Here is a 14,310-nt window from a genome sequence, read left to right as displayed (position 1 = left end):
CTGGAACTCTGGGATGATGAAAGGATCAATTAATCTCAAACAGTGTTTTTGTGGGCGGCAGCTCAGAACGTCAGATAAGAAGATTCCAGTAAATCCGGTTGTTGTTGCAGCCGCTGATGTTGTTGTTGTGAGGAATTCAGGCAAAAATCACGACACCACGTGACCATCAACGAGACTGTGGGGGGGATTAGGGTGGGGGGTTCCTCTTGGCAGCCATGTCAGAATAGGAGAAACCCATTGCCGCGTAATTGAACTAAATCACTTCACGTGATTGTTCCGAGTCAGGAGTTAGGGCAGGGGGGTCGGGCATTGACGGGGGGGGGGTTGGGGATCCTGTTTGTGCCTCAGCCAACTGCATCAAGCCCCCACCACAGACTGTCTGCTGCAGAACACGTCAAATATAACACGATAAATATTGATATCATTTCACATATTGATATTTAGCTTTACTGGCAGTAGCCTATGAGATCCGATGATGGATGGACACCCAAAGATATCAGACATGTCACACACACCCACACCCACAGACACACACACACACACAGGCACACACACGCACACAAAGCCCTTCCCCAAGAGGAGACGAAGAAATGAAAATCATCTTTTCAGGTGAGACTGAAGACTGTGTGTGTGTGTGTGTGTGTGTGTGTGTGTGTGCAGGCACCATCTCTCAGCAGATCAGCAGGCCTGAAAATCCAATCTGCCTGGAAAGACAGCAGGCTGTAGATCATCTGTCATGAATGGACACCATCAATGCTTTATCTGTGACCACACACACACACACACACACACACACACACACACACACGCACACAGACACACACAGCTTTGAATGAGAACATGCATGAATGAACACACACAACCGCCTTGACAGAGACCGATAGGTGTTATTAGCTTGGTGGTTAAGGAGGGAGGAACTCTGAGGGCCTTCAGCTGTCTCACAGGGTGGCAGATGTTGACCAGTTTCCTGTCCCAGCACACCACTGTCTGACCTGCTGAGGGAGACCGACTGTATGTTTCCCTTTCATGCAGTCCTTGGAGGTCGCACAGAACATTCTGCCCCCCTCTCCTGCTCTCTCTCTCCTCCCCGTTAGCCATCCATCTGTCCTAACCCTGTTCGAGCCTGGTTCTGCCCAAGGTGTCGTCCTGTTAAAGGCAGTTTTTCCTATCAGTATTGCTTGTTGGTGGTCAGACTTCATCAGTGGATCAGGTGGCCTTAAGGCGTCCACCTGATCCACTGATGCGCCTCTGATACCAGCGGATATTTGAGCACGTCTGCTGCTTCCTGTTTCAGCATCGAGCTGTCCGAGCACATGGGGAATGTTCCGTGCGCGACAGCTCAAGTATCAAAAACCTGCAGCTCTTTTCTCATGGAAGCTGAACAAACGGAGATGTGTTTCACACTTTATTCATAGAAAAGCACTGAGATTCCAACACAAATCAATATAAAAATGGTAGTAGCGGTACATAAATAGTAATAAATTCTCACTTTATAGACAGAAGTCGCACAAATAAACAAAACAAAAGAAAATAAAATGAGTGTTGATGATAAGCTATCATACTTCAGTGGCAACAAATACTGGAAATAACTTTTCATCATCAGTAGCACAAAGAGGCAACAAACACTTTCAATTTCCCTTAAGTCTGAGTGAAAAAAACAAAAGAACGGTGGAAACAGGAGGTGAACTAGATCTCTACCAGCAAAAACGTTCTGTCCTACAGAGAAAGAAGGCTGAAACACCCAGAAAGTGGCTGATGCAGCCGCCACAGGCTGAAAACAGACGCCGTCGCTTTCTGCAACACATGAAGGCAGCTGGAGCTTCTACCTGAAGCAAGTGGTACAATTACATCCTTTAGGCTAATGTAGCAGCCAAGAAACGACACCGAGCTCTCCCAGTAGCGACAACAGGCAAGAGTCCAGTTTGAGTCAGAGAGCTGACTGGGCAGAATGGAGGCTTTCAAGGAAGGACAAGAGCAAAGTGGAGGTCACAAAAAGGAACAGAGAGAAGAGTGGAACTCAGCTGGATCTGTGGGCTGGAGGGAGTTAAAGCAAATACATATATATAAAAAAAAAGTTGACATTTTGTTTCAGTCTTTGCATTTTGTTCCGTCTCATCAAGATTCTGCTTCGCAGACGTGACACTGACAGTTCGGGTCCTGATTCAAAACCAACGAGGAAGTCAAGCAAAAAAAACTTTGTACATTGATCAGTCACAAAGGCCTCTCCTCACCATTTTCATGCATTTTTTTATCTCCTTAAACCATCTTAATGTTGCAGTGTATAAGAGGCCGGCTACTGCAGCTCGTCCAATAACAAGCCCGACAGGTCCTGCTGCCCCCCCACCCCCACCCCACCCCCCTCTATCAGAGGCTCAGACCACGGCTTTTCTGCCTCACCTCTTAGACCGTCAAAATGGTTCTGCATAGTCAGATTCTGTTTAAAAATGCCTTCCTCTTTCCCATCACCTCTGAACGACACACTTCCTTTGGGAACACAGAGTCAAATAATTATAATAAAGACAAATAATAATAGTTTCGAGCTAAAACAAAAAAAAAATAAATGTACACAGGAGCACCTGAGAAATGCCTTTGAGTCGCTGCTCTTACAAACAAGCAACAAAGAAAAGAATGCTGTCAAATCGCTCATCCAAACAGTTCAAGTACACCCCTGGTTGAAAAAAGAAAAGGAAAGAAAAAGACAGGTAACATACTTATCATAAATAATTAGAAATTTACAATTTTCTGAATCAACACTTTCATATATACAATATTTTAAATGCTTAACGCTACTACTTTGTTTTGTTTCTTTAAGTGATGTCCCTGAGAACTGAGTGTAGTCTCTTGTCTTTCTTTTGCTCCATGTTCATGTTGAAGTTTCCATTCTTCTACCTTCGTTACTGTGCGTCCCCAAAACGAAAAAGGCCCAGAGTTGTGACTCACCGCCCAGAACGTGGGTAAAGGTACATCTCACGGAATGTAAAAGCAGACAAGAAAATCTTCCGTTCAAAAAACAAAACAAAACCCTTTTTCTTTTTCTTGTCCTGCCATCAACAGGCGGCAGCTTTTGCGCCTTTATCCTTGAATCCTTCCTCAGGCGTACAGTCACGAAACAGTAATTAATGGTGAAGCCGGCAGGAACGTACTGAAGAGGTATTTGTAAGAAGTGCTTATACAGCGATGTTTATTTCAAGCTCTTACTGTGTTGCACGCGCCGATTAGTGCAACGACGAAAAAGAGAGATATAAAACTACCGCCTGTGCTGAGGCCTGTGCACACATATTTGTAGGATTCAGTCAGAAATGACCACTTATGTGATGCTGTGTCTGTAAAGGAGGACATGTGTGGACGACCACCAGCAGCGCCAAGAAACCAGGAGAAGACGCATCCATGAGACCATGGCAGAGGTGAACCATCGCCATCATTCAAGCTTTATCTGTCATGAGACTGATGCTTGCTTGTGTTCTTGAGCTACATGAATGCTAACCCAGTCTCTGTTTTGGTTTCAACATATTCTTTAGTAACCAGGTGCATTATGTTCTCAACTGCTAGCTTTAGCTTCTTTTCTCTGCATGGTTCCTGTTCAACTCAGGTCCACTCTACTCACTTTTGCCATCAGGTAGTGTTTTATTCCTCTGCAGTGACTGTTCGATCTAACAGCTTGAATTTAAGAAGCTTTGCATATTGATAATGGGGATGTAAGCACGTTTCACACCAAGTGTTTGCCAAGTCACCACTGCAGAGCGCCTGGTTACACCACAGAGCTACAGAGGTTTGATGCAGCTCTCAGATCACCATTTTAACTCTATGGCTTCATCTTGCCTGTGTAACCTGTAGTAAATGAGCAGAGCAGACATGAGCTGAGCTGGTCTCATTTGGCGTCCTCTAGCACAAGGAAATCAACGGGCTGCTGGGATGTTCTGACATTTTCCAACGACAGAAGTGAAGCAAACAGAACTTCTATTGCTTGTTGACTGAATCCTAACAGAGGGAACGGTGACAGTGCTACAGCGAAACAGCTGTACAGGACAGCACTGGTATCACTGGGAGAGAGTGTGACCTCTCCGTTCAGTACAGTTGTTATCGTCACCGTTTGTCTGCCAATAGGAGATATTCTGTGCGTGCATGTGCATGTGATGCCACCACCAGTTTGCCTGAGCCGCAACAGCCTCACCATTGTCACCGTCGGAAATCGCGGTTCTTCCTCTGAATACGTAGGAGCTGCAGGAAGGGCGAGAGCTGCTGAGAGGGCTAGCTAGTCCACGCTGGATTTCATCAAGTGTTTAAACCTGGAGGTTCATAGACGCCCGTTGAATGATCTTTAGACTGCACATTCTGCCCGGGATCAGAAATTCTGATGCAGATGTTAAAGCTGGCAAATAATACAGTTACGGTGGAAACACTGTCAGTGGTTTGTGGCCCCGGTAGGTTTTGTTTTCAATGTTTGCAAAGACTTGCGCCATTCATTAGTCCCCAGCGTGCAGTAGAGGTCACCTCTTGATCAGGGCAAGTAGCTCAGCTATAAAAGGAGGGGAAAAAAGCTTTTGGTTTTCTTTTTTAAACCACCATGTGCCTCTGAAATACGCTGAAATTTGTTTTTGCTGCTGTTTCTTTGACATTTCAAGTCATCTGAACAAAGTAGAGCACTGCAGTGCGAACACTTCCTGGTTCACATTCTAGAAACAAAACAGAACAAAAAGTAGGACAAACAAAGAAGAAAATGGCTCAACAAAAGGAGTAAAAATATAAAAATCCAGAAAACATTAAATAGAAACAAAGAAGTGGAATTCATTCCCAAGGAGAGGGTCTGTGATGAAGAGTGGGGAGTTCAGCCGAATCGTTCTCTGACCAGCATCATTAGCTTCTTCTTGCCCTTGTAGATCTGTTTCAGGTTGTCTATGAACTGTGCGAACTGAATGTGTCCGTCCTGAGCGAGCAGGAACGTCTCCCGGGCTTTGCTCAAGAACTCAATGAATTCGCCGTAATGCCGCGGGCTAATGTGTGTTAATCGAGAGTGCGTGGTGTTGATGTATGCCGAGATGGTGGCATCCAGGAGCTGCCGCAGCGGCGCTTTGTCCGTGGACATAAGCTTTCCAGAGTTCCTTCTCCCGGGAATGCCAGCGAGGCCCGGCGCCGTCATAGTACACCGCCGCAGGATATCCGACAACACGGTGGCGCACTGCACGCTCTTGACGACCAGAGGGATGATGGCTGCAAGTTCGTTCTTACCGAGAGAGTGGCTGAGGGCGCAGGCCCAGAGAACGTCGTTAATGGCAGGGTGAGTGTCCTGGTTGTAAGCCAGGTTCAGGTGGGTCATGGCAAGCGAGGCCAACTTGAAGGAGCGCAGGGGGTACCCTCTGTGCTCCATGTACCTGGCGATAGTGAACAGCTGCGAGTAGGTCATCCCTGTGGACGCTGCGTCGATAACAATCTGATAGGCTGTTTCAAAGGCAATGTGGTCCTTCTCGCACAGCGTCAGAGCGGACAGGGCACAGTTCTGGGGGTCCTTCATGGCACACTGCAGGGCCAACGTCCTGGCACAGCTGGCCAGCTCCTCCCGCTGGGGGTAGTCCAGGCTCAGGCGCAGGATGGTGTTGTGGGACATGACGGTGGCGGCCACGATGCTGGTGGCTTCCGTTGGGGTGAAGAGGGTGTACCAGCTCTGGAGGATGCTCACCAAAGCCCGCATGCCTGCGGAGGACAAACACCGCGCGTTACAATGACCTGACGGTTTGTGGTTGTGGAGCAATTTTTTTTTATAGTTTCTATCAGCAATTGAGAACAGCTTTAAAATTGCTCTATTTTCATTTGATTCGGGACTCGGAACAAAAAGGACTGACTCATTCCAGCTTGCAGAAGGTGATTTAGGAAGGTGCTTAAAATGCTATGTCTGCGTTTTCTTTCTTTTGTAGCAAGTCCTTTTAGTCTGGTCAAGTGAGAGTGGAGCAGGTTTATGTCACATACCGACTTCAGTGGCGCAGGTCACCAGCCAGCGGACCATCTCTCTCCGTCTCCAGTTCAGTGTGGACAGAGTCATCCTCATCACCTGCAAACACACACGCTGTCTGAGCCCAACACCTTCAACGCGTCAACAAAGATCAACAACTAAAGATCTTCTAGAGCAGACAAATGCACCGCTCCACCAAGTGGATGCAGAGTCTCAGAGTCAAACGCAGACGCCACTAATCAGGATTTACAATTTAATCTGATAGAACCTTTGCAAAATCCTTTCCATCTACTTTTATTTATTGTAATTTGACCATAGGAAAGTCAGATGATGTTGAGCAGATGTCTTCATTTTGTCCACAACCTGAAGATCTTCAGTCACAGAACAGTAAAGAATCAGAGGTAAACCTTAACAAAATAACTTTGTTAACAAAACACAAAGCAATCCATATTATTATTGTTGTTGTTGCAGCATAGTGAAGTGACAATAACTGCTAATCAGGTGCTTGTTTTTGTTGTTTTTAGATAATCATAATTGAGAACATCCATTATTCTAAGTACACCAAAGTATCCCTTTTTCCAGGCTGTAAAGGACATTTTAATCGGAAAATGTATCTACAGCGTGGCTTTTTAAAAATATCTTATTAAGCCATGTTATTATGGAAACTAGACACTTTAGCCTTGGTCATCAAGACTTTATTCGGTGTTAACTGAAGGGGCCGATATGTTTAGTCATGTGGTTTGTTCTCATCAGCACCAGAGAAAGACTGGGTGATGCTTCGTCTCTTCGTTTGCAGTGAAGTTGCGTAGCTCTGCAAAATACATATCCCCGTCAGCAGCAGAAAGTTCGACTGCAGTAAAAAGGTTTCCAAACTGTGGTGGGTCGACATTTCAAACCGCAGACGTGACGAGTGTACTGGAGTTTAGCCGTAGTACCTGCAGACCCAGCTCCAGAGCCACGTTGAGCAAGGTTATGTCAGACGGGTTGTCTGCTGGCGTGGCTATCTTAAAGGCATCCTGGGCCAGTTTGAAGATGAGAGATGAGGAGTGGATATTTTTCTGAATGGCCTCCAGCACGGTCCGCAACCTCAGCATGTCCCCTGCAGGCAACAATATGTATTCATCAACCAGTCTGCACAGTATAGAAAGCCAGCGCAGCCAAGGCTCTGGGGGATGGCGGGAGTTACCTTTAGCAGCCGTCAGCATGGTGGAAGCCAGCTCGCACTGCTGGGACTCCAGGTGACCCAGAGTGAACCAACGTGGGTATCTGCTGGGGACTATAGAGATGCCATGATGAGGATGACCCACGTCACCGGAGCTGGCTGATGACTCTAGCACCGGCAGCCTGGAGGAAGCACTTCTGTCAGTGTTCTATCAGTGCCCAACACACCAACGAAACTTTAGCAACTTCCTCACTGATGTCACATCATAAGAGGCCAAACCTGACTTCTGCTTTTGATAATAGATTTCGATGGAAACATAAGAAAATCCTTTCACATCATCATTTGCGGTGCTGTGTCAACAAAACCGACTTCATTTTAAACAGATGCTTTCTGGAAAATGTGCACCATAAGCATGATACGTGCTATACATGCTACACATGCTAACGTAGGGAACTGACCTCATTGCACGCAGAGCTACTTTATACGCCAGATCTGCATCGTGTGACAGGAGGGCAGAGAAGAGGTACTTGGCGAACGTGTGCATGGGGACGCTTTCTCTGTGGATGACCTCGCCCAGACCACTGAATGGACCAGCTGCTCCGGGAAAAGAAAAGTCTGAGTTGTCTCTACCGTCACAACCATTTCTAATCAAATATCAATCAAATATCAGAAAAGTGATGTTCACAGACGTTCTTGTACCTTCCAGTAGCTGTACGGTTTGTTTCCGGAGGGTCTGAACCAGGAGACTGTCCAGCTCCAGTTCTTGAAGTTTGGAAACTATTTGCTCTTCATTACGACACACCTGGAATGTATCGACAACGCACATGAAGCCACATGAAAAATGAGCTTTCAGCTACATCAGAGACTGTGCTGAAGACCTAGCAGGGTAGTTCTGTGCAGCACATTCTAAATGAACTTCTACGACATAACCGTGACATGGAACAAAACACAGAATAAATGCTGATTCTTTTGCGGCAGGCAGTTCTTTTGTGTGTTGAAGCTGAGGATAAATAGACTTAATATTCAAAGATGTGTTATATTTCCCCTGCATGTCTTAACCTCCCGACTACCAGGGGTAAACAATTGTCACATTACATCTTTTTTTGAAAAATTCCCCACTCTTTGTAAGGAAATTCAAATACTGAAAACATTTTTTGAAAAAAAGTTTTTATTTTTAAGATATCCTAGATGTTCTCTGTAGAGAACAAAAGGAAGCAATGCAGTCGTATGATGTGGGTGGGAGATATTCAGGTTTACAAATGCCCCCACCAAGGACAAGTTTGAACTACTGGTAGTCAGGAGGCTACATAAATGAATGTAAAGGCTTTCTATAAAAAGCCAGGAGGGATATTTTGCCAGTTCCTGGCAGAATGAACGTCCACATACTGGCTTTAAAGCAGGCAAATAGTTGACACAAAGTGGAGCTAATAGAACTGACTTTCTGCTTGGATATTTGTAACCAAACATTTGTGACCTTTTCCTCCATTTTGGGTGGAACTTGGCTGTCACTTGGCTTTAATTATCTGAATTCTATCACAGTGACGTCGTCTCTGATTCACACTGCTAACTGAGCAACATCATTGTTCCCTCTGAGGACTTGAGGGGGTTTATCATCAGAGGGTTGGTGTGAGAGCACCACACCTTATCTTGAGCGTAAAGACCCTCGGGCATTATCCTCTGCTGGCCCATCCCCATCAGCGCCACTTCTAAGGCCAAAGTCAAGTAGGACTCTCCCCCATCAGAACTGCCCCACACAGGGATGTGGTGGTAGACCGGAGGACGGGGCTCGCCTTCTAGGGAAAAAAAATAAAAATACAGTGGTATGCTTTGAATTGATCAAACGCATCTTTAAATGAAAAGATATAAATATGTAGTGAATTTGATTTTATATGCAAGTGAAATATACACCATATATGTAATATATCTGAGCTCAGAGTAGTAATCATGGTAGATGTGATCACTAATCCAGGATGAACGCTAACCCTCCACAGTGATAATTGACAACAGATGCTAGGAGAGTCTCAGCTGTTGATTGGTCCCCTCTGCTCCCCCTTCCCACCATTCTGCTAAAATCCCCTCTGTGCAAGAGATCCCTTCACTCCTGCTTATTCCACGCATGTGTGTTTGAGCATGTGACTGAATACCGTGTGTGTGTGTGTGTGTGTTTGCGTGTGTGTGTGTGTGTGTGTGTGTGAATCCCATGATATACCATGAAAGACTGAAACTGATTCTGGAGAATGAACCACAGAGAAGCTGCCAAATGATTGGTTGATTTGAAAAACAATGTGATGATATGCCCGCTTTGATTGGCTGAAAAAGTCTGGGTCCACCCTCACCTCTTAACAGATGTTAGCAGCTGTGCACACACACCCACACGTAGTCCAGATCAAATTTTCCAAACAACATATGACAGTAATTCACTCTTCTGTCAATACTGAGGCAAGCTCAAGCAGGCACGCACGATCACACACACACACACACACACACACAGACACAAGCGTGCGCGCATGCGCACAAACACACACAGACACAACAGGGCCTGTGGTCAACATTGTTTGAAATCACAATGATTCCCTTCAGACTAGTGACAATAGGAAAGCCCAACCTTTGTGCTGCATTGGTGATGTGGCAAGTGGTGAGAAAAGGCAATGTTTTGGTGAGAAATTAAAATACACACAGACACACACACACACACACACACACACACACACACACACACACACACACACACAGGGCCGCATTCTGCATCACCAGTTCAAGTGTTGAGAAATTAACTGTAACCGCCTGTCAGAGGAGGAGCTGAATGTTGAGGGGTGAAGATATACCTTTTACTACCGCCCCACTCCCCTTTTTCTCATCCAGCCCATGTGTAAGTGTTGATTTTTATACCGGCTTTTAATAAATGCATGACAACAGTAACAATGATGATCTTAAAATACTTTAAAGAAAAGACAGGGCATGAGAATACACATAGGGCATGCAAGACAGAGTTATTTTAACATGGGAATCAAATTAGAAACACAACATAAAGAGGGCACACCTCCGGTGTCCATGGTACTGTCATCGTCGACGCGGCAGGTTTCAGTAAGAGTGTTGAACAAACAGCCAATTGGGTCCAGCGGATGGCCCACCCACCCTTCCAGGTTGGTGATGGATGTGACGCCCTTCTGAAGTAGATCTGGGAGGAGGAGAGCAGCAAGGTAAGGTAGCAAGATGTCGAATTGATTTAGAATGCACACACTTCTGTACGGCCATTACCTTTCTTCTGATGTTTGTAGATGTCCATCTGCCTCTGCTGCTGGAGACGTAAGGTGTTGATGATAGCCACAGCCAGTCGCAGGGCTTCCCTGGAGTAGCCATGGGAACGCAGGGCATCGACGCGGGCACATGCCGTTGGAACATGGTCTGTAGGGTTAACAGAGAGTGAGGTTACATCAGGAATAGCTCTCTCTCCCTCACACGGGTTGTGGATGGAAGTAGTTCCCTCCAGACATTCCTCAATAGCAGCAGAACTACTGCATGTGGAAATGCCACCCAAAAGTGAATCACATTGGACAGCAGAACCTGTGTGTTCGTGTTCACCTAGCCAGAGGGGCAGACCCTGGGGATTGAACAACAGGCTCTCCCCTTCTCTCTGGTAGGCTGGAGACATGTAGTGTTCGCTGCTGATGATCCTCTGCAGGTGGCTGTCCTGCCAGTGGAGGTCACAGGCCTCCACCGCCCGGCTGAATACTGTCCTCCTTGGCCTGGCCAGAGAATCTGCAAAAGGACAACCACTTGGTCACTTTTGCTGAGTCTTATTCTAACAGTGCAGGTTGAATCCGCTGCGGAGTGTGTTGGTGCTGACCCTGCGACAGGTTGCTTTGTGGCAGAGCGTTTGTGATGTTCGGAAGCTCCGAGCCATAGTTTCCATCTTCCAGCGGACAAACGTCCATCTCGCCCCACTTTTTTAGCTGCCGTAGCCAGCTGCTCTTCTCCTCACTTTTACAATGGGGGTTTAACACCACGCATACCCACAATGCACCTGGGAATGGGACGCAAAGGTTGAGTTCTGTAAATTCTTTATCATATATAAATACTACAACTGAAACAGAAACAGCATTTGAATAAAACTATTTAATGGAAAAGGAAAAAAAAAATAAAAAAAATTTAACATACAACTTTCAAATATGCAAATTTATTAGTTGACCTATATGATAACTGTTAAATATCACCAGATTTAGAGTTAGAGAGAAAACACTTAATACATAACTCCTACTTTGATACAGAATCCGAATCAATGATTGAATCTTCTGTTGCTCAGGCAAGATCTCTGTCCTTATAGTCAAAATGAGCTCAGTTGCTCCTCCTGTCATCTTTGACCCTCAGAACGCTTTACACCACCTCTCACACTGGTGGCTGCATGGCAAATCAGGAGTAAGGACTAACCAAACCTGCATATTTTGTTTCTTGTTCAAGCACACGTGAAAATGTAGTATATATAGGGGTCAAACCAACAACCTCCGCATCGCCGGAGTGACCACCTTAGCGGCAGGAAGTGTTTAGGTCGAGTTTAAATCACAACTGTCTGCACTGATAACCTACAACCCATCAAGACAAATTTAAAACATAAAACACACACTTTTTCTTTTCATCTGACATTTGGAACAGCTGTTCTTACCAAGCTCATCCCACAACTGCCGACATTTGTCCGTCATGCCTGTGCCCTGCTGTCTCCATAGCGACAGCCGGGGATCAGCCATAAACTGTTCCGTTATGAGTGTGAGCATTCGGGCTCCGTTGGAGTCTCTCATTCGCAGCATCTCCCTGACCTAGAAAGATTTGGGAAGAACAGACATGCTTGGTCACTGTGAGGAATCCATACAGCTCATCTTCCTCCCCTCCTCTTCATTGATCAGTCTTCGGCTTTGTGCTAATATTAGCTAACTGCCTCTTCGAGCTTATTGATGGAAGGTCAGTCTTTAAAGTGTAGTTTGTCACTTTTCTTTGGTAGCTCTGGATGGTTCATGGGTGCCTTATACGAACTGAATGTCTGATTCTGAAAATGTGCAATCAAACATAAACAACAACATTTAAGATATGTTCATGCTTAATTTACACAGTAACAGAAACCGTCAGTGTCGGAAACCAGTCTAACCACGACAGACCGAGACAAATAGCAGATGGCCCACACCATCAAATGATTACGATGGTGATGATGATGATGATGATAGATGGCTCTCATTCATTATAATTACAGGCATTTGGTACACTAAAATATGAATTTTCTAAAATATGGGGTCCTTCAGTTTATTTTTAAACCACTACAGCATGACTCAGGGGCTCATGTTGTAGTCATCCTTTTGCTAGCCATTTATGCATGCACTGTCACAGTGTGCTTTGTTCACAAGCATATGCTATGCATTGTGTTACGCTTAGACTGTTTCTGTACAAATAAAGATTGCTGTTCTGTCTCATAGAACAGCCTTATTCTGCATCCTTTTACAGACAGTGATTGCTGAGCGTTTCATGTCAGAGTGGTAAACAAACACATTTACCTCTGTAAGTCTTGACAATTATACTTTGTTATATTAATACTAAGATAATGGTGTGATTTCTACCTTAGCAAACATGGAGTTGAGCTGCTTCCCAGAGCCGTAGTATCCCCCCTGTGACAGAAACTGCTTCACCTGCTCCCTCACTTGGTCCTCGTCTAAATGCCAGCAGTTGTCATCGTCAATGCTCGCGCCTGCAGTCGGGTCTGGTGCACCTGCGGAATACAAACATGTCCAAAGGAGGAAGAAAACAGGAAAAACTCAGTCAAACATGTCTGTTTTTCCCAATCTTCACATTATGAGCCCCTCTGATCAAGGCGGATGGACTTTAATTACACATCTTCTGCATGTTCATCGGTGTTCCCACATTATGTTGCCCAATGTGCCGAAGAAACATGAAACTTTTCTTTGCTGTCTGTTGTGTGTGTCTGTGTGTGTGCTCGCGCGTGCGTGTGCATCCATCTTGGGCTGGAAACTACATGGAGAGACATAGATGCTCTATAGGGGAGGGGGCTTTTTTTTTGATCAAGCAAGAAGCAAACTAAGGGAAGTCCAGAAATCCGAGTACTCGGCAGCAAACAGCAACATTCCTCCATCATAGCCAAGTTCACTTCAGGATCTGCTGGATCTGAAGCCCCCATGACTGCCCTTATCAATCAGCCAGGAAACACCGTTAAGCTACCCTGACAGGGGACTCAAAAGGATGGTAGAATTAAAAACAAAATGCTGAAAAAGAGACTCACGACAATTTCAAATACAGTGGGGCCTCAGTGGGGACTTACGAAATTAATTGGTTTCGGAAGTTGTTTTGTAACCTGAAAATTACGTAAGTAGAGACGCATTTTCCATGTAAATGCCCTAATCTGTTCCAAGCCCCCAAAAATTCGGACATAATTTTTTTTTATAAATCATAAAAATGCATCAAAACATGTAACAAATACATGTTACAATTAGATTACCGCACAATAAATGTAGGAATTCAGTGCAAGGCTTCTCCAGGAACAAAACGAACTTTATTACAGGCTAATCTTACATTAGCCGTCATTACTAGCAATGAACGTTAACACTTTTGGTAGCACCGCCATCTAATGGACAAACATACGAACACCCACAATAAATCCCGAAGACGACGAAGAAGACGCTGGGATACACACAAAGTTGTACATATTGACGTCCCTCCTAGCCAATGGGATTACAGGAAGATGCTAGGCGATAGCCAATGGCAGAGCAGCTACAAGCATGTTTGCGTTCGCTAAACTCCACGAGCTGCGAGTAGCAGCGGTAGCGTATTTTTGCCTTTCGTATCCTGAAATTTCTTTCGTAACAAGAGGTAATATTTTCCCGTTGAGGCGTTTCGTAACCTGAAAATTTTGCATGTAGAGACGTTCGTAAGTAGAGGTCCCATTGTAGTTGTTCCCTCCAGCTTTGCTATCAAGGCCTGTCCACATGTTGCTACAGTCGACTCTGCCAGCTTCAATATTCGCCAAATAACAAAAATCTACTTTCGACATTTTCCAGCTACTGGGAGGAGAGAGCTGCAGGACACTGGGAGCTGAGAAATCAAACAATTCAACAAGAAGGCTATCCTGCTATTTCGCAGGTGTGTTTGTGGTTCTGATAGATGACAGCCTGTAGCATGTCAGGGCTGCAGCCTGTTTTAAACTGTAGTA

General features: G+C 45.2%; 1 protein-coding gene across 2 annotated transcripts in view; it reads right to left on the bottom strand.

Moving 5' to 3' along the window:
* Positions 1-1,392: 1,392 nt before the first annotated feature.
* zswim5 (zinc finger, SWIM-type containing 5) overlaps positions 1,393-14,310 on the bottom strand; it is a 39,071-nt gene continuing 26,153 nt past the window's right edge. The window contains exons 4-16 of one of the 2 annotated variants that reach the window (XM_029830810.1): positions 12,707-12,855; positions 11,767-11,917; positions 10,954-11,130; positions 10,689-10,865; positions 10,365-10,511; positions 10,147-10,284; positions 8,748-8,896; positions 7,806-7,908; positions 7,565-7,700; positions 7,131-7,288; positions 6,880-7,043; positions 5,962-6,043; positions 1,393-5,688 (exon numbers count right to left, since the gene is read on the bottom strand). In XM_029830810.1, coding sequence (XP_029686670.1) covers positions 4,826-5,688; positions 5,962-6,043; positions 6,880-7,043; positions 7,131-7,288; positions 7,565-7,700; positions 7,806-7,908; positions 8,748-8,896; positions 10,147-10,284; positions 10,365-10,511; positions 10,689-10,865; positions 10,954-11,130; positions 11,767-11,917; positions 12,707-12,855 — 2,594 coding nt within the window. In that variant the 3' untranslated portion in view covers positions 1,393-4,825. Of the gene's footprint in view, positions 5,689-5,961; positions 6,044-6,879; positions 7,044-7,130; positions 7,289-7,564; positions 7,701-7,805; positions 7,909-8,747; positions 8,900-10,146; positions 10,285-10,364; positions 10,512-10,688; positions 10,866-10,953; positions 11,131-11,766; positions 11,918-12,706; positions 12,856-14,310 lie in introns of both variants that reach the window. The other variant, XM_003975537.3, reaches the window with a different exon arrangement.

Source organism: Takifugu rubripes, chromosome 22 (genome assembly GCF_901000725.2).
Source record: "Takifugu rubripes chromosome 22, fTakRub1.2, whole genome shotgun sequence".
Taxonomy (NCBI): Eukaryota; Metazoa; Chordata; class Actinopteri; order Tetraodontiformes; family Tetraodontidae; genus Takifugu; species Takifugu rubripes.
The sequence above is the reverse complement of the archived record's forward strand: the minus strand, read 5'-3'. Positions and strand labels throughout refer to the sequence as shown.